The sequence below is a fragment of the Dermacentor silvarum genome, chromosome 3 (assembly GCF_013339745.2).
Source record: "Dermacentor silvarum isolate Dsil-2018 chromosome 3, BIME_Dsil_1.4, whole genome shotgun sequence".
NCBI classification, from domain to species: Eukaryota; Metazoa; Arthropoda; class Arachnida; order Ixodida; family Ixodidae; genus Dermacentor; species Dermacentor silvarum.
The window spans coordinates 150737652-150758326 of record NC_051156.1 but is presented as its reverse complement, the minus strand read 5'-3'; the positions used below and the strand labels follow the sequence as shown (position 1 = coordinate 150758326).

The 20675-nt window shown below is 42.4% G+C and overlaps 2 protein-coding genes across 3 annotated transcripts; one reads left to right on the top strand and one right to left on the bottom strand.

The window, feature by feature from the left end:
• Positions 1-3: 3 nt before the first annotated feature.
• On the bottom strand, positions 4-6503 carry LOC119445919 (uncharacterized). Of its 2 annotated transcripts, XM_037710221.2 has the most exons (8): positions 6199-6501; positions 6048-6122; positions 5874-5915; positions 5662-5792; positions 5413-5511; positions 4351-4482; positions 3132-3184; positions 4-143 (listed from the first exon to the last, which is right to left on the bottom strand). In XM_037710221.2, the coding sequence occupies exons 1-8, from the start codon at positions 6251-6253 to the stop codon at positions 41-43; spliced, it is 690 nt and encodes a 229-aa protein (XP_037566149.1). In that variant the 5' UTR covers positions 6254-6501; the 3' UTR covers positions 4-40. The 2 variants fall into 2 exon arrangements, with proteins under 2 accessions (XP_037566149.1, XP_049519687.1); XM_049663730.1 differs by lacking the exon at positions 4351-4482 and having other exon boundaries at positions 6199-6503.
• A 205-nt stretch (positions 6504-6708) lies between these two features.
• On the top strand, positions 6709-20021 carry LOC119445914 (splicing factor ESS-2 homolog). Its single transcript, XM_037710216.2, has 7 exons — positions 6709-6969; positions 7392-7554; positions 9382-9480; positions 10142-10483; positions 11525-11773; positions 13502-13727; positions 15972-20021. The coding sequence occupies exons 1-7, from the start codon at positions 6799-6801 to the stop codon at positions 16291-16293; spliced, it is 1572 nt and encodes a 523-aa protein (XP_037566144.1). The 5' UTR covers positions 6709-6798; the 3' UTR covers positions 16294-20021.
• The last annotated feature ends 654 nt before the right edge of the window (positions 20022-20675 follow it).

Here is a 20675-nt window from a genome sequence, read left to right as displayed (position 1 = left end):
TTAATGCTGGTCACATCCTTCGCATGATGGTGCTTTCCTGTCAGGAATAGAACATGCGTGCAAACAGCTGGTCGTGCGAACTCTGCATCACGTCAATCAGGGGATACACATTGGCAGCACTTTCCGATGTTCTGTGTTGGTGCCTGCATGCAAATTGAAGTGATGCCACTGGTGAGAAGGATATCCGCCTCCCCACCTATACTCAATTTTATACTCCTTTTTTTTATACAATGCTACAAAAGCTCTAGAGAGATTTCTCTTAACACTCCTCACGTCAGTGATCAAAAAATAGGGCTTCACATATGAAAGATATAGGTATGCATTGTGTAAGTTGATGCAATACTTTCTTGTCACAAAGCATGACATATTTATTACATGTAAAGTGTCGCAGACCTGAATCAATTTACCACCGAACGGGCAGAGTGGCACGTTTCTGTGACAAGTGGCCTCAGTGTACTGCTTGCACTCGCAACAGAAACATAGGATGTTGTATACTGGAAGCACAACAGTGCACAAATACTAATACGTAATTTGACGTAAAATTATCTGCAAGTTGTTTTAACATTCAAAGCTGTGCAGTAGGATGTGTCGCAGATGAAAAACTGCACTGTGAAAGGTGCAGAGCGAGAATTCCACGACAGCACTACTTTTATAGCTGACGCAGCTTTGCCTGGTAAGTATGAAACGGAGTGTAGTAGTTGAGAATAGGACTGGCAAGCAAGCTTGTATAGCAAACGTGCATGATAGTAGCCAACAGTGAACCCTTACAAAAATGAACTTAGATGGTCTATAGACGTCGCAGGTTTCTTGTATGCTGCTATGCTTTCCCTTAAGCACCTTAAGCTCCTTCAGCCATGGTGTATAGATTTGTGCATGTAACTTGTTTTTGCCAGTTCTGTCCAGTAACGGCAAAAGAAAGCTGTGGAAATTAAGCTGCGAGTAAATTGAACCCTGCGCTTGCCTCTATTTTATTTAATTGTGCAGCGTGTTACTACACACTACCACTGTGTAAAAGGGATTAGCACATTTCATCAGCAGTGGTCAAGGGTTCGTTTTTCTATTCGTCATACTGCCGGACGCAAAAAATTTGTGCGAGTGCTTTAAACAGGCGATTCGATTCTATTTACGAAAAGACTCGACACGAGTGACTGCACACTAACTTCAATGTTTAATTACTGCGTAATACCAGGTAATACCAAGGACTCTTTAGAAAATGAACAAAGGATCATACTACCACCTTCCCTTCGTTTCAATGAATCCGCCCCTTGGGATAAAGTTATCATGACACATTTATTGACAATCCACCATAATTTGTGACTTAAGGGGTTAAAGACTTTATTTTTTTATCCAGAAAGTCCGAGACTAGATTTTTGTAATAGGTTTAGACTATCTACAGATTTATGTTTTGGAATTGACATATAGATATTATTATTTGTCTATAGAAAAAAAACTAACAACAAAACTATGCTGTCTATATACGACGAATGTCCATACGCTTCTGTCCCTAGCCAAAATTGTTAACAAAGTTTTTTGCAGTCTTCATCGGAAGCTCCACAGACATCCAAATGGCTTCTCTTCAAAGCACCCATAGACAGCATTTGAGATGAAGTACACTAGCTACAAGTCCACTGGCTGCCTATAGAAGGTCTATAGACTTCACTGAAAAGCATCTAATGACTTTCTGTTGGCTGTATAATAGTAAAGTTTTTAGCAGTTCCAGGACAATGCTAGCAGTCGAAAAGGAACAAATATACATGCTCAAGAACATGCCCACTGAAGCTTGGAGAAGGTCATATTATAAAAATAGGATCATAGAAATTTCACAAACTACATGACATAGTAATGTGGCTGTTTGGGCTCGTCTCGTATTTTCTGTCATCTATATCTGCACTACAATTCACCAATACACGACACACTTTGGTTCACACTAAACCATAAATGTTATGGATGTACACAAGCGTGACACTCACAATATACTGCACACAAAGGTCTTTTAAACCACCTTCCCTATGTTTTGTATATCGAGTGTCATTCTCCTGAGGAGGTAAATTAAGAACCACCATTATGCTGGAGTTTCCAGATATATTTAGCTAATTAATCATGTACAAATGGGGCTTCAAAATGTGCCTTGACAGGTGATAAGCTCGCATATTGTTAGTGAATTGAAAGGTACATTAGTGACAAACATTAATTATACAAGGGCCCTAGATCAGTGCTTTAAAATGTTAAAGCATCACTTTTGCAAAGAATGGTGCTTGCTTAAAGTGAGAAAATTAGAAACACCAGTCATGATTGGTGCCGCAACTAGAAATCCAAACCAGACCCTGGTGGCATTTTATGTCCCATTTACAACTAATAAATAGTAGTCGGCCATTAATAACAACATTAAATACACCCAGTTTGAACACTTCTAAAAGACTGGGAAAAAAAGGTGGGGGTGGGGGGGGAGAGAGAGATAAGAGACAGGTGCCACACACAAAGCAGCTGCCAAGTACTACTTGCAGGAGAGTGGTGCCTGCTCTATGCAGCCCCCCCCCCCCCCCCCCCCACCCCTACTAAGGGCAGCAGTGCCCAGAACAGCACGATTCGATATTGCCCGTTTCACTGCACAAATGTGCAGCAATTCACACATTTTCTTAGACGATCTGCTCATTTAAAGAGAGATGCACGCCTTTATTTGCACTTTTTTTAACGTTTTTTGTTTCTCTAAAGCTCTGTCAGGGTCCTTTTACTTGAATTGACTTACTTTTTCTAGTGTTGAAGCCCTCAGAAATACAATCTGTTTAGCTGCTGTTTATCTTTATGCTAAATAATTTTTGAACAGGTTTGTCGACACATTTCCTGTGCCAATCAAAAGTTTCCTCATTTAGCTACTTTGCTTTTGCTATAAGAAGCATTAGCATTATGCTCTCAATTTTGGCAAGCATTTTCTTTTACAGTTGAATATTAAACACCAGCTTATTATACCAGAGGCCACCAGCTGACATCAGGAATTATTTGTATTCTATAACTTTCTGGCATGGCTTTTCATTGTGAATGAAGATGTGACCATTACCTTATTTTTGTCATCTACCAATTACAATAACTTCAGCAGGTCACTGGCTCAATAGTTTACCGATTTCACAACTTACCTTTCCATGACCTCGGGTATCCTCGACTGCAGCATGAACTGCATCCGCTGGCCCTTGGACAAAAAATATCAGCCTTGATAAACTTTAACGGACGTTGACAGTAACACCATTTAGGAATATTCAAGTACAGTGACAGACGAGGACAAGCAAGTGGACACACACAAGCGCCGACTTCAATAAAGGCTTTATTCAAGACATATTTATGCAACATTCAGAATGCAACGTTACCAACTCGCCCAATCTCCAGCCCTTGCCTGCACATCACACTGAAGCGGAAGCAAAGATGCCATGAGCGAACTATATCGCATTAAAATAAAAAAATATATAATTTCTTTTCTTGACAATGCCAGTGAGGCACATTCGCACACTCGGTATGTAAAGCTGCAATTTTTGCTGCTTCAGGAATCAGCCGCGCGAGTTCATCTCTGTGTCTCGACACAACAAAGCATTTCTGAAACAACTGCACACAATGGCACACAACCCGTTTCAGAAATGCGTTGTTGCAGGTGAACTCACTAGGCCGATTCTTGAAGCAGTGATACCAAGCGTGTGAGCACGCTTTCGTTGTATGTCAGAGACACATCAAAAACACATCAAACCCAGTTTTGAGCGCTTCACTGCTGTCGCAGTAAAATGAGCACCCTTTCAGATGCCTCTTTATCCTGTTGATTGAAAACTTACTTTCACCACATTTCTTGCATCTTCAGAATCATAGAAAGTTTACAGCTGCAGAAAAGATTACGAATTTTCAATTCTTTAGTGAGTTTTGTCAAGTTTACAGGATGTGTACTCCATGTAAACTCACTACAGGAACATTAAATATGAGAACATCAACTATTTTATGTGTTCAAAAGCATGAAAAGCACTTATCCAGTAGCTTGAAAATTATGCTTGGTGCATGACATTGTGAAAAACAATGAAAGAAGTGAACCCGCTACATACAACAACATACTGACACCAAGAAAAAACACCCAATTGTCTACCTTCCCACTCATTTTACTAAAACATTTTGCACATGTTATCCAAAATTGCAGCCCAATTCCAATCATAAGTGTTTCAAGATGTATGCAACACATTTTAAATATCATTACTTTCATCAGTGCTTTTGCTATTGATGCACTATCTTGGTGTACACAATTGTGTACATACATAGCGTCTGAAAGGGTTAAGTAGGTATGTCTTGTGAGATTGATGAAAATGTTAAAAAGGTGCTGCAAACCTCAAGTGTGCCTATAGCTCCGAGCCGTACTGCAGCAGCTACTGTGGTTCGGAGCGAGCTGAACAGAAAGGACAGGATGGCCTGGTCTTCGGGAACACTCAGAAATGCGCACACAATGCCATACATCACAGCCTGAAATGTAAAACATCAAAAGTTGGTTCTTTATTCTATGACCACTCCGGCACCTCATTTGTCCTTTAAGGACATCTAGTAGCTCCTGACACACTCAGTAGCCGAGCTCCTATACGATAAACGTTTAGAAAACTGTGAAAAAATTTTCACATACATATTCCAACAGTTATTAGGCGGCTAATTATCTTAGCAATATACTTCAATTCATTCATCAAAGGCGGCATGGAATGGTAGTATGCTAAATGATACATCAAATTTGGTTTCTGGGAGTGCATGACTGAAACATTCTCTCAATTAGTTTAAACTTGGAAGCTGGCTAGGACTATAGGCATGAGCTTCTTTGTTGCTACTCATCACTGCCAACAAGTACAACTGTCTCCAATTATGGCGACATTATGCCAACACTGTGGCACTTAAGGTTGCAAAAAGCTGCGACAATGTAATACAACACAGTTCAAAACGGTTCAGGATAAGCGAAAATGGTATCCTAACAACAAACAGTATACGATATACTGCATGCGTCATTGGTACTTCTTCTGCATTGATAGTATGATATCAGCTGCAAAAAAATTGCACACCTCAGCCAGAGCACCCAGTAATCGTTCCTAAAGCATGTGCCTTAGCAGTAATTACATACACATTACTGCCTAAAAACTACAACACCTACAACACACATATGAGGTAAATTATGTGTGTGCATGTAATATATCATTTGTGCCCATTTATTCTGTTCATGCCTAGCGAGCCAAAATGTTGCCCGATTTCCATTTCCTAGCTACCACATCACGCCTCCAACATAATTTCACATTAACTGATGTCCAATCAGGCTGCCATCATACATACAGTTATGCTGAACATGGGTGAGCTATTTATCAATGTGTACTTAGCACGTACATGTCATTGGATGCATACAAAGTGGTTCAACATTACCTGGTGGCCTATCAACTTGCCATCGTAGATCCAATTCTGAATTTCGGTGAGTTTTGTATCCTTGTACGTTGCACAAGCAGTCTGGATCAGAGACCGCCCCTGGGACAGATAAAATACGTCTATATATATAGATGTGTATAATTAAGCGCGATCATTTGATACTCCGGCCGACACACATGCCGAGAACGCGTAACCCGAATTTGTCAACGAAACAATAAATGCCAGATACAAGTCGGCCCTCTACTAAACCTGTTGCGTACTCGACCTGTTGGCAATGTGATTGCTCAACGAGGCATTCAGGAGGCGATCCAGAGCTCTGATGGCTCCAAGGTCAGTCCACAGCTTGTATGCTTCTCTCACGAATGGTACACTGAAGGAACCTGCAAAATTATACAGATGGTACCTGGAGTGCGAAAACAGCTTGCAAGGTGACGGATATGTTGTCACGTAAGCGCACTTGCCTACATTCTCAACACTTGCAAGCAGGAACTTTTCGACCTTCTCTGAAACAAAGTAACGATCGAGACACAAGTAAAGTAAAAAGAAAACGTTTGTTTTTTTTTTTTTGCTAGACAGTATTGACATTGTTAAAGACAGAGTCACAAGAAGGATATACGCCACAGGCACATATTTACCCGACGTTGTCAGAAACCCACGCTGGTATGCCACTTCTAAGCCGGCGCTGTGGGCGAAACTGCCAGTTGGAAACGCTGTCAAAAAGAAACCAACTCGCTTATGCGCTGCCCACTATATAAGTACACGAAATGAAAACTTCGCGAAACTTGCCGCTGTCCGATATTTGGAGAAGGTTCAGCAGAGAGTTCGTGGCCGATGATGACATTTACACACTTGACAGGTGTACACAAAAGATTACTCCAGCAGCCGATATTCATAGTATAAAGTATGATGATCCTCACTGACTATGGTCATTGAAAGTTTATGTTCAAAACGATGCATTGCCGCATTGGACACACTACATACGAGCGGTATCCAAGGTCGCGGTATCCGCCGTATCCGCACGTAACACCCGTAAGTTCAATAACCGCGAAGTGGTTTCGATTGTAGTTTTGGCCGTTGGTTTCGGTATGGTCGCATCTAGCCACCGTAGTTTCGATTGGCCATCCGCTTCTTTAAAAACATTGTGCGGTCGTATGCATTAAAAATGTTATATATTTTCTGCCAGATATATGCATTATTGCTGATATTAACACCCGGTCAGCCTATTTTACTTTCAATTCCATTGAACCAATGCCTCCTACGAGCGAACTCGGCCAACTCGGCAAACGTCCGCGAACATCGGCATCAATTTCATCAAAGATGGCGTAGCGCAATCGTTGCATATCGTAGGAAAAGACGTAAATCCATAGATTCCCGTAGAAAGTTTTCATGCCTGTTGTTGCTTCGACGCCAGACATGTGCGAAGAGTCGCCGAAGTCCAAAATATCATTGGATGTCGAGGTGTTCAAGCCCAGCAAGACTTTGGCAGTGGTGCGATCGGCCGCCGAACCGACGAAAATACGTACGGTGAAAGTCTTGGACGAAGATGCATACACCGCTGTGAGTAATCGCGCTTGTTACGTCAGGTTCAGGAGTCTTCGTGTTTTCATTCCTGTCGTCTTGCATGCTAAACTGGCAATCTGCAATACTTAGCTGGCGCTTAACTGCAACAGCTGAGTGGATACTTGCCGCCATGCGTACAATCGGTACTGCGAGTAGATTACGAAAGTGCGCTGGTGCTGAGTGATGCCGCAACAAAATGAAAGGGAGAACAACAAATGTCAGCGTTTTTCGGCCTGCACTTTATCTGCGTTGTTGTTTTCTCTTTGCTAGTAGTCGCAACGATAAACGCAACCTCTAGGTTTGTCACCAGCTTCCGTAAGCTGTGTTTGGCCGTACCTGGGGTTTCTTGAACAGCAGGGTTAGCAATTCTGTGTCAGGAGCACCACAGAGTTACGTAACCATGTGACTCAACTTTACAGGAAATCGGCAAGATCATCGAGCGGGACTTCTTTCCCGATGTGCCCAAGCTCAGAGCACAGAATGAGTACCTCGATGCTCTCGAAGCTAACAACATTACCAAGTTAAGGGAGCTGCAGGAAAAGTATCGCCACCGTGGCAGCACCCGGAGCGTGCTCCGTTCAAGTAAGCCCACCACATCCTGAACTTATTTATTTATTTATTTATTTCACACATTATCGAGGCCCAAAGTTAACAAAAGGCATTCTGTGCAGCAGTATTGAAGTTATTTTTGTCTGTGATGAGTCCGACTGATGCGGAAAGGCGATTCCAGTCCATGCTTGTTCTAGGGAGAGAGGAGTCACTGTAAAGGCTTGAATGACACATTGGCACCTTAACTTTCAGGCTGTGGTCAGTGTGGGACAAAATGTAAGATGGAGGGGCGAAAAGGGTTTCCTTTAGAAGGGGGTTGAAATGCAAAAACCTTGTGAGAAAGGCAGAGACTTGTGGTGTGACGAAAGATCAGGTAAGTTAAGGGTTCATTACATAGATGTAATGCTAGCATAGCGGAAATAATTTGACAAAATGAAGCCGTCTGAACAATATCGTACACTTCCCAAATCGAGAATGAGTGAAGACTGAGACGGATCCCAAATGGCTGAGGTGTACCCCAATTTTGAGCATACCAATGTTTTGTGAAGAGTTAATTTCAGTGAGGAAGGAGCACAGCTAAAGTTATGGCGTAAGTATCCATTTGCATCTGACTGGCAAGTATTGTAGGAGCTGATGTGTGGTGCACACGTTAAATCTCCTGACAAACGAATAGCATTGCTAGTGACAGTCAGCAGGTGACATATCTTCTAGCTATCATTGAAATATGCGAACGCATGGAGGTAATTCCCTTTTTTGATTCAAGTAGTACCACTACTACTGCTTCTACCAATTTATTTGCCTTAAAAATGTGCTTTCCACACACCGGCATGCAGGACTAGACGAAGTCAAGGACCCTTACATTCAAGTGCCAGCTATACTGCCCTTGCATGAACATAAATAAGAATTGAAAACCGTGTACGCATTGCGCATATAAGAACAATAATGGAAAACATGTGTGCATTGCCGCAACCAGAGCTATTATTTATGTCCTGTTGGGTATGTGAAAAGGTGTTGCGCGAACTTTAGCTTGTTTGCATGGACCTTGCAAGATCCATCACTGCAAGAATGTGCAGGGATGTAACACTGCATATTCTTGTATTCATGTGTAAGACATCTAGTTTGCTTTCTCATGTTTGTGTTTCAGTTTATGCTTACGGCAGATCCAGTAGTAAACGTTCTTGCAATGTATGGCTCATGTTCTTGTCATTTCCAAAATGTACATGTTCAGTAAATAGGAGCAACCCTTTTTCTATTATATGATTAGTACTGCAGTGAATGTGCCAGCTTCACACTGTGAAATAATCATGACAGTGTTAAGCCCCAACACCACACACATGCACACTTTGCTTTGTTGTTTGTTATTATTATTATTATCATCATCATCATCAAATTCTGTGGCACATCCAATTTGTTAGGTCTTGCAGCAAGTTGTGCTTCAGAATTGTAATGTGCACTGCATGTACATTGCTCACATCAGTATCGATTGCGTAAGTATAAATGTTTAATACAAAATTTGCCCCTGCAGAATTTTATAAAGTTTGGCAGTTATTCATTGTGCATTTTATGCTGTTTTCCACTGCACTTCTACGAGAGTTGGTGCACTTTCAGTTCATTTCATTTATTTCTGGAAGTGCCCAAGAACAGCTCTAGGCCTTAGTATTGGTGCACTTGTGTTACACACTTTGATACTCTACCGATTACAACATTATCTGGGCATTGATTCTGCTACGAGCATATTGACATTACACTGCATGTGTATTGATCAGTATTTTTGCATCTTCTTTGGTGCTTGTTTATTGTGTATTTCTTTTGCCTTGAAGGTGCCATGGTGAATTAATTCCTGATTTTCTTCTTTTCCAGTACAAACACCATCGACATTCGAAACTCCATCTCTGGAACCCAGTGCCACGCCAGTCCCATCGGAATCTGGTCATGCCTCTGATAACCAGGGCTCATCAGGTATGAATGGAATCCTCTGCGTGTAATTTGTGAATGCCTCTTTAGGGATACTGTAGTTTAGTAAGTGAGCTATTTAAAAGATGTTTCAGCATATTGTGTTAAGGGTACACTATATTGAAACATTTAACCAGTTTATACTGCTAAGTATTCTTTCAAAACTCTGTATTCCTTAATTTCACAGTAAGAGGTTCATTACTAAAAAAAATGAAGACCAAATATTAGTTTTTTTAATTTAAAGTAAATATTCTCAAAAGTTGCCAGGTTCAGTCTTTGGCTTCTTTACACCATGATGTGTGCCATCATTCCCCGTAAAACATTTACTGGGCCCGAGCAAACACCACCAAAATACGTGACATAATGGTGGGCTGGTGCGGGAACTTCAAGTCGGTGTTGCCACCCATTTTAATTTTTGTGTCTTTCTGCCTTCACTCTTGCAGTAAGAGCTGTTTTCTTCTTTTTTGGTATTTAGAAGGGCAGCTTACTAATGCAGCTCAAATAATTTTTTTTGTTAGTACCCCTTAACATAGGAAATCGTGAGTGCAAAAATAACATGCGCGAAGAAAGACATTTTCGTTAGGTCGAGTCCGACCACTACTTTCTCACTTGTGATGTACATCTGCTTCATGGCCTGAACCTTTATGATTGGTACCTTTCATGACAGGGCTTGTGCCTGAAAGTGAAGATGGTGGAGACATCTCATCGCAGGGCAGCCAGCTTTCGCTGGACGCATTTATGCACAAACACACCAGCGAGGACAACGCCTCCTTCGAAGTGATGGTTGCCGAGGCCGAGCGGCGGCATCGTGAGAAGCATGCCTGGATGTATCATGACGAGAAGGCTGAGGGGGCACCACTAGATGCCATGCTTGAGGGTCCAGCGCCAAAGCTGGCATTGGAAGGGCCTTCATCAGCTGCCGAGTCAGAAGGCACGAGTAACGGGAGTAACAAGCCTCTCATCACTTGGCGTTACACCAACAAGAACTCACTCATGTACATACCTCCAGGTCAGTGTTCGTTACCCTGGCACATCTTATTCTTAACAGTTGATTAACAGTAGTAGCCAGTCGACTAGGTGCAGTGAGTGGATCAGCAGTAGCAGGCAGTAGAGAGAAATGTATAATGATAGATAATTTTAGCCGATGCAGTCACATAGCAGTGCATGACTATTTTAGTAGAACGAAAGCACTAACAACAGTGTTGTCAGTGATATCTGGTGGCACATTGTTCAGATGAGGATGTGCAAAAGTGTTTTTCTGTTATGTCACACAGTTTGGTGGTTAAAAGTATAGTATCACGAAGTCTGTGCCATTGTGAAATTGTTTACATTAGTGGATGAGAATGCACAGCTAGAAAATGTTGTAAGAGGCTCATGTAGTAGGGTAGTGCACTGCGTTGCAAGATTTCGCCCCCAGTACTGCTGTTCATGGCTCAGTGAGTACTGGAGAGAGACCACGGGACAGGAGTCGCACCTGTCACTTGTGAGACAGCCTATTTAATGGAACATTTCAAAGAGGGTTACTTTATGTGCCTAATGGGGCTGATATTACAGATTAGGAAGGTGATATGTAGTAGCTATGAACTGGTGCTCACAGCACTTGCTGTGAATCGATGCATGGTCCAGATCAAAGTGTTGAGAAGAAAGCAGCAATCTACTTGCATGTTGTACAGTATAACTATAATAGAGTAGTATGTTGCTTGGCTGGTTGGTGTATAGTTCAAGAAAGAAGGAAACCACTAATTTTGCAGGCAACGAAGGCAGACAGGCAGCACTGATTTGAAAGTCAGCACTGTTACTGTCTGCCTTCCTAAGGAAGTGTGTACCATCCTTTTTTTCCCCTGTTAATTGTATAACCGTGCATTGCAGGGGGTAACATGTAGCAGCAAAGCGTGCAAACTTGAACAGAAATACCTGAGCAGAAAATGTAGAGAGTACAGGAATGGTAATCAGCAGTATGAGGACTGAATAAAAATGCTGCTGAGGGAGAGTTGTAATGTGGGTAAAAGTGTTAAAAGTGCTTATTGTAGTTCTATTTTAATACGAACAGGAGCAGCACTGACAGAGGAGGAGAAGCGAGAGCGTGGCCCAGGCCGAACCATTGCTCATTGCCACACACGTCTCGAACGGTCGCCCTTTGATGAGAATGCCAACAAAGAAGCGCTTGCTCAGGCAGCCAACGCCCAGGCCAAGGCCCTCGAAGGGAAACTGGGTGTGGATGGCCGGGAGCTCCAGCCCGGAACAGCTTCACCCAAGGTTGGCGGCTTCGGCTTTGTGGCCACACCGTCACCTGCACCAGGTGAGTGTTCATTGTGTAGTACAGCACCAATGGTTACTGCATCATAGATTACCATGTCAGTTGCAGAACTGTGACACAGCCTGCCTGCCTGACGAAGCCTGTGGCGGGCACAGCCACTTGGTATGCAGAATGTGTGCATGATCCAAATTTTGGCAGCCAAGCTCCACGTGACCACTCATTCATTTCTGTTGCTGGCAGCATGCGTGGTGCGAGTTTGCCCGGCAGGCACATTAGGAATCTAGGAGTGGCTATATTTCTGCTTATCACTGTTGTGGAATTTGAAAACTGGCCCAATAATTTAGAAATGGGGGTTAGTGCTGGATTGTGCGCTGGATGGTAGGCTGTATGCAACAGCTTAGAAGCCATTTAACTGCATGTTTGCGAGAGTATATTGCATGGCTTTTCTTATTTACCACATTTTTGGACTATAGTCCGCGGACTCTACAAGTTTAAAAGTTGAAATTTTGCAGGGTGCAGACTGTCTGTGCGGGCGAACTATACCATGAGTTTATTTTATAAGATCGGAGGCACGCTTGAAGAAAGCGAGGCTAGACTATGAATGTAAATTCTTCCAGCACTAAATCACTTAGCAAAATCGGCTCCACAATGATCGTCATTGCACACAAGCAATATTTCTGGCTCATACTTAAGTGGCTGTTTTTCTGTGCTTGGATTTGTGAATACAAGCACGAAACCTTGTTCTGAAAATGCGCAGTGGATTTATGCACAGCTTTATATATGTGCAAAACACAAGAACAGTTCTGATGGCACCCTAAAGACGAAGAGCCTTCATGGTATCGTTCGAGCTCAATGTAGTCGGTATAGTTGAACATGCTCAAGAACTAAAGTTCAACTAAGCAGCAGCGAAAGAATTTGACATTGATGAAAAAAATTGTACGTATGTGGGCTGTTTCATTTGAACATCTTAGAAAAAAATGCCTGTAAGGTTCTTGTGCTCGTTCAAGAACCCAAGTTAGTCAAAATTCATTTTGAGCCATCTTATAGCTCAGTATTGCTTTGGGACATGCCATTATTCAAAACTTTTTTTTTAATATATTTGTGGTATGAATTGAAAAGCAACTTCCTAGAGTTACTAAATTTTAACTAAAGTGACACTAAAGAGAAGCATAATTGGAGCTGTATTTGTAGATTACCGTTCTATAATACCAAAGAAGCCGCTATTACCATGAGAAGAAACTTGGTACTAGGCCAGAAAAAATGCAAAAATAAAAGACTCGTGGCGGCGACTTCTTGAAGTTCACACGCCAGCTTGCCATAACTTCATGGTTGTTGACTGTGTCTTCGCAGGCCTAGTTAAGCTTTTTATTGGTAAAGATGGACTGCATCGTATTCTGAAACAACGAAAGAATGAACTTGGCAAGTGTCGAGAACTTTTATTTTACCTTAGCAGCCCAAATATGAGAAAATACGTTGAAATCCATGACATCACACTGCTGCACCGGTGCTGTGATTTCACCGTGAAATTAGGAATTGGATGTTTGGCCTTCATTTGATCTTTTAGTAATCAAACTCTTGCCACGAAATTAACAAAAGTTGAGTTTTGAAAGAATATGTTACAAGTTGAAACTGATTTCATGTTTCTCTTTAGTGTCCCTTTAACACCTTATGCACTGTTATGCTCTGGCATATTGCCAATCGTTGTGTCATACAAAGATTTATTTGATGCGGCATCATTTCAGGTTTTCTGTCATGTGCTTGCACTTACAGGTGTCAATGAGACTCCACTGCTGACGTGGGGTGAGATTGAAGGCACACCTTTCCTACTGGATGGAAGTGACACGCCATTGCCACGCAACCCCGGTGGGCCCCAGTTCCGGATACCAGAGCCCCGGTCTAGGGAGAGACTGGCTCACTCTCTAGCAGACGGTGCAGCTCGCCGCAGTGCAGCCCAGAAGAATGCGGCTCTCGACCGTGCTCGCTCCTCCCTGCTCAGGTGGGGTGATGCATTGACCTTGCACTTGTAGACCCTCATTACTTAAAAGGGCCACAACATGATCATCCAACTACTCACAGTTTATCATTGTAGCTGAGTTTATCATTGGGGGGGCTCAGTGTGCATCTTAACTCGAGAAGTTTCAATTTGAAATCTCTGCTTTTAAGCTTCTCCCACCTACAGCGACTGCCATTTTGGCGTGGACTCTGTGACGTCTGGAAATGCACGGCCACCGCTGTGTCATCTGTTTCGAAACAGAAACCACACCAAATGTTTTGCTCCACACATTCTGGCACGCAACAGAACAGCAACGCCATCGCTATTGAATTGTGTCCGCGCTTCCTCCACTCGCACGATAAAACACAGCTGCAGACTGCAGAGAATGTGCATGGTAAAAAATAAAAATGATGTGTGGCAGCCTAGACGTATTTCCAACCCGCCGTGGTTGCTCAGTGGTTATGGTGTTAGGCTGCTGAGCACGAGATCGCGGGATCGAATCCTGGCCATGGCAGCTGCATTTCGTTGGGGGCGAAATGCAGAAAACACCTGTATACTTAGATTTAGGTGCACGTTAAAGAACCTTAGGTGGTCCAAATTAATCCGGAGTCCCTAGCTACGGTGTGCCTCATAATCAGATGGTGGTTTTGGCACGTAAAACCCCATAATTCTTTTAGACATAGTATTTCCAGCTCCTGCAATCGCCGCCGATGCTCGCAGTACACAAAAGCATGCCCTTCGGGGTTGTCTTTTGTTACTCCAAGGGGAGCCATTTGCGAAGGTGCCATTTCATTTCATCACCACCTATTGTTGCTAGACTATTGTACAGTTCAACTGCAATATAAAAAAATACAAACTTTCTACCACACCAAATGTGCTGAAATTCTGCCAGCTTGCTGTGGGGCATGTGGTTTAAACCACATGCCTTTGCGTATTTTACAATTGAAAATTTGGTGTCATGGCCCCTTTAAAGGAGTATATTAACATGACATTTTTTACTCGTCATCTGTCTTTTTTTTTTTTTTCTGTTAAGTGAAATTCGAGACCCTCTAAACGTTAGAAGCAAATTTTGGCAAGGAACAGATCGTCCTTAATACATACAGTCAACATACTATTTTTCAGACTCCTTAGGGGCCACAGGAACGTCCGAAACATCTGGCAGTCCGAAAAAAATGAATGCATGCCTTTTACTACCCCAAGGGCCTAAATCGCCACAGGCACGTTTGAAATAGCTCTGGAGGTCCACCAATACACTTACTAGGCGTATTGGTGCTCGTACTATCACAGGAGATGGCAGATGCATACGTGCATAACTAAAAAATACATATTGTGTCCCGTGACAGTTTTTCCTTTCTATTCTTGGTATGCTTCGCCGTAATACATTGTGTAACTTCACCGCTTGTATTGCAGCGACGCTGACTTTTGAAAACCAGCATGTGCAACGCGCCACGCTTCCTGCACGTCGAAGCCATCGGCGAGGATTACAAAGGCGTAGTCTGCACCATTGCTAACAGCGCCAAATTCTTTCAATAAAAATCACAGCAGTGAACGTCAGAGCAGCTAGGCCTAGCGTTGCCGTGGTGATGGCTACAGCGACTGCCAGCAGATCGGTGTGCGAGAGCGCCGGTTCAAAGCTACGAGATAATTAAATTAATTAAAATAGCGACGGTAGTGGCTTCGATTAATGCCGTTTCGGACCTGTGGTCACATCAAAAAGGGTCATTGTGTCCGAAATTTCAAATGTTCTTATATCTTGACTTTATGGGGTACGTGGTACGCGAAAGCGTCCGAATTATCGCGCATGTCCGAAAAATTGACTGTTGACTGTATTTACCTATAATACTTGTTTCTACAAACCTGTTTCTGTTTCAGTATTCAGGAGGTGAATGTAGCCTGCTTGCTCTTGTGAAATCCAAGTTTGTGCAGATTATTCTTTGATTAGTCTGCATGGCCAGTTTAACCTAAGAGACAAGTTCTCTTTTCTTCTGCACTTACAATCTAAAACTTCAATATGGTATGCATTTGGGTCAACCGGTGCATGGCTGCTTGACGTATAAACAGCACGAAGATGGGACACAGCAAGAGCGGCAGGACAGCGTGCTGTCCTATTGCTCCTGCTGAGTCCTACCCTTGCGCTGTTTACCCATCACGTAGCAATTTGGTCTTCACAATCAGTACCCTTGTCCTCGTTTTTGTGGTAATTGTGCCGTGCAATTCGTAATCATCACATACTCTTCTGCTGTGCAGCCCAAGGCTAAGCCCTTCCCCCAAGTCGCCCCTGGCATGCCTTGGCACCATGTCACCCGCTGCACGCCATCTGGCATCGGCCAAGCTGGGCATCTCCAAAGGTATAGACCGGGCGCTGAGGGCCAGCTACACGCCGAAGACTGCCACTCCAGGCACGCCACTTGTAAGCGGCGCCACCCCATCGCCCCTCGTGCCTTCGCCTGCCTCCCGGAAAGATTCATGCCGACGGGAGCCCTACCTCTCTGGCAGCGACAGCTCTTCACTAACTGACAACCTCTTGAAGCTTCCTGTCAAGCGCAAAGCAGCTGCTGACTTCTTTTGAGCAGTCTGGGGAAATGTACTTGCATCTTGCTGCAAGTGCACTTCAGGATCTGCAGCGATCTTGGAGTCAACAGGGGGCGCTACCTGACAGCCTCCTGATGTTGCCCGTCAAGACGAAAGCTGCAACATACTGATTCCAGTGAGGTGTCGTTCTGTCACATCAACCTGTCTCCAGTGACTTTGCTGTGAAGGGGAACAATGGACTTGCATTGTAGTGTGGGCAAGCGTGACTAAAGTCAGCATTCATTCATTGTACATACAATCCAATTCGCCTTTTGGCTGCAAACTATGCATCCACAAAGAATTTTACTAGTACTCTACCATCATTAAGCAGTTCGAAAACAATGTGCAGTGATAGCTTCTGTCAGCATGGGCTTAACAAAGCAACATTGTCACGGTGAGAATTATGAGCTCTTCCTTGATATCGCATTATGTATTGTGCCATTTGAAGAATTTACCAGACTTTTGCAGGGTCCTGAACAGCATTTTCTTACATTGGCATTTGACAGGGCATAAATGTCCCTTGCCCTGGTTTGTAAAACGCGTAGTAGAAGAAATGCCTTTGGTGCCTTTCGGCAAATTTTTGTAGCTTGAGAGCCACAGTTTTCCATAGCGAAACTGAACGCATGCCATTTGGAGCGTTACTTACTAGTATATATGTATTACAAAAGGTGCATCTTGTGACTAGTATATTATTTGTTCATGCTGTTCATTTGGCTGTAAGGTCATTCTGGAGCTTTCAAGGTCATTCATCCAATATAATTTATATTTTTATGCAAGACAGTCAATTCTTTTCAAGAATCTTGACCAAATTTAAAATTGTTTTTTGTGCTTTTTGGTAAGCTTGTGAACTACAGGTGACCAGAGCACTGTGTCATTGCGGATGCTTTTTGTATGTTTTATTTCAATAGCTAATAGTGCCACGGCAATTTCTGTATTCGTCTTTCTTATTCTAAAACACATTGTAAGGTGACTTCTTTGAATAGTGTCTATCTTTCTTCTGAATAATATGAGTGTTCATTCTGTATTTCTAAACCAACAACACTTGAAAAAAAGTGAGTTTAGCTTATTAGAGTAAGCTGTGTGCACTGATTATAAAACAACTATGCATCATATGCTTCTGGCTTACTATATTTGATGATGACAGCACATGATGATAGCAACACTAATGCTAATAGGCCAGGGGTTAGACCAGTGATTTGATAAAAATTGCGTGGGATAAGCAAACATATTGACAATTATTCTTGAGGTTCTTTTGCTTAGAGAGCTCATGGTGAATCTGCTGGTGGCACAGAGAGGGCACTGTACGCTAGGAAACTGCCAACAGAGCTTTGTCAGGAGGCAGCATCAGTGTTTTCCTCCATAGAAAAGTTCACTAAGAGTGGTCTCATTCATTTTTGAGTGCAGCATGTTTATATTATAAATTATTGACAACTGTTTACAGATAATTGCCACGATGACATCTGTCAGTGGCATTTGGTTCCTTTCTGAAGTGATGGCCCCACTCATCTCTCATCATGCCATTTTCTCGTTTGCGGGAAGTCCGCTTTCAGTAGCATTAGTGTACTTATTATTTCACAGTACTCTATTAATATTGGTTTAACTTCAGCCTTTAGTGTTCCTCTAAAGTTACCTTGCCAGTATAACTGGTATTTGGTGCAGCAAAATTTCTCGCGGCGCTTGCAGTTCTGCCAATAAGTGGGAACAATCTAAATGGCACGTCTGTCCAGCCACCATAGCGTTGTGCTACAGCTACCGCGGATAATGGTAGCATTGCATCTTCAGATGCTGTCAGGTATAACTGATAAAAAAAGGAGTGGGGCACACTGTCACAGGTGTCCTTTAAAAGCGTGGGTTTATCCATTACCTGTTTTCGTGAAGAGTGATATTATTGTAGCACTCTTTGTGATTCCTGAAGAAAAAGGGTTCCTTTCGTATAGAGATTTTCTTTGTTGCTTCCATCAGGAAAAGGCTACTCAAACCTTCATGTTATTACAGTCTCCATGCTGTTTACAATGCCAGCATCTCTACATCACCTAGAGTATCAGCAAAAGGCTGTCCAAGGTTTAATGTACCGTACCTTGATATTTGGGAGAGAGAGAGAGAGAGAGATAATGAGATTTTATTTGTTAGACAAAATTATAAAATTATACCATTACTTGCTGATAAGAAGCAATTACAATGGTGTCTCAGTGTACATGTGACTGTTCGATGTAGCTTTTTGAAAAGGCCTCAATTTCACTATATATTGTTAGGCTGGGATGTTCCCAAATGTGTGAGAAAAGTTCTGTTGCCCACTTTTCACACAAAAATTTGAACTGTCACTTAGTATCTGTTTTGCCTTTATTAAACCATGCCTTGCTTGATGTCAGAGTGGCATTGGTTTTTGCTTTGGAAATGGTAAACTTGTTCAATGACACATTTAACTGAATCGAACTGCATGCCTGTAAATTGTTGTATATATATAAAATTGTGATATACTTCAGTGTATGTATATAGGTGCACCAAGTCCCATTAAAGCCTTCATATTTACTGTTGTTACAGGAACACATTGCTCAATGATATGATTGAGTTGAAGTGAAACTACACCTACTACCTATGTGTGACATGTGCACCCTTGTCCAATATGAAATTGAACACCTCGTTTGTGTTCTAACAGCGATTCTTGCAAACGTGCAAGTCAGAACTTCACTCACTGCTGTTAGTTATGTTGTTCTCCTGTTGAAGAATCTTGCTCATGCAACTTTTCCTCATTACAAGCACCCACAATGAAAATTACCAGCTTTGAACACAAATCCGGTGTTCCATTTCATATAGGACGAGGGTGTTCAGTCACATGTCATTATAAACAATGGACACATAACAAAGTAAATCTAAAGTGTTTTTTGATGATATCAGCATGTAAAGAAGATATGCTTATAATGAATATCAGATATAATGAAGGTATTTTTGTGTTGAATGCAACTTAGTTATAATGAGGTTCAACTGTGCTCGTATTCAGTTACAAGAATGTGTAATAAAGGAGCTTGCTACTTGGAATAACTTTTTCTTGGCATGCTGGTTTAGAATTATATTGATTTGGATGTATTGTGTAGCAAGTGGGTCATAACCCATAAGTGCAAGCTACAGACATCTCTTTTAGAGGCATCTTCAAATTTCACTAGTGAAAGGACTAGGGAAGCACATCGATAAGAAACAAACACTACAGGGAAAATGTGCCTCCCTGTTATCTTTGTTCTTATTGAACTAAATTTTCTGGATGAATAAAGAATATCTGGCCTGACCAACATTTCTAGGATAATTTTGTACTCATATTAAATTTGTTTCCCCCACCCCTCTCATTTTATGTCCCTGTGGATGGTGAGTTCATGAACTTTCTTATCTCTCCTTCACAATAGGTGTGCTATATTCTCCCCCCCTTCCCCCCGTTTTTTTTTTTACTTTATTGTTACTTTTTTACAGGAGTGGTGAGAAGTACCGTTTCACTTTCACCTGTGGACAATGTTAGTTGCTGTTGTTGTCCATGTCGTCCACTAAGGCAAGCTGAAAAATAGTAGATGGCAGATTCGATGCTGAGATAAGAGTAGGTGTTTCCACTGCTGTTGCACAATTAAATGAGATGCCCTGAATAGAAATGGTGTAGTATATCTTGGAAAATGCCTTATTGCTAGCTCACAACATATATGGACGCAGCTACCAATACAGATGGTTGCAATGGAATAAACACTGTGAAAGTGTTGTGAAGTACACCGTTCAGTCCTGTCTCATATATCCAGAAGCAGCGTCAGGATTTCTTTAATTTGGGGGGGGGGGGGGTTGGAGGGGGGGGGGGCAGCATGATTCTCCCTTTTCATCGGGAGTGCAGGTGAGCACTCTATCACATAGAATTATATAATAATGAAGTTATGAAGTGCACCGTTCGGTCCCAACTGTCATATATCCAAAAGCAGCACCAGGATTTCTTTTTTTTTTTTTTTTGGGGGGGGGGGGGGGGGGGGGGGCGGCAGCATTATTCTCCCTTTTTGTTGGGGAGTACAGGTGAGCACTCTTATCACATGGCACTATATAATTGTGTAAAGAGGGCGGAAAGGTGGTTGCAGGAGGAATAGTACTGGGGGATCAACAGCCTAGCTCCCTTTTATTATTTCGCGGCTCACGATGACTTAGGTCGTTATGTTGCGTAATTTTCGTGGTGTGTCCTCTAGCGCAGGTTCACAACTCCCCTGCATGTTTTACGTTCGAGTCAATGCAGATGAACGGCGCAAAGCTTTCCGTCTTTTTTCAATCAAACTGCTGAGCTGCTGCTTTCAATCAACTGCCCAGCTGCTGAAAGCCCGTCGCGGGCGATTCTCGTCTATCAGTCTGGCATTCAGTGGGACGCCG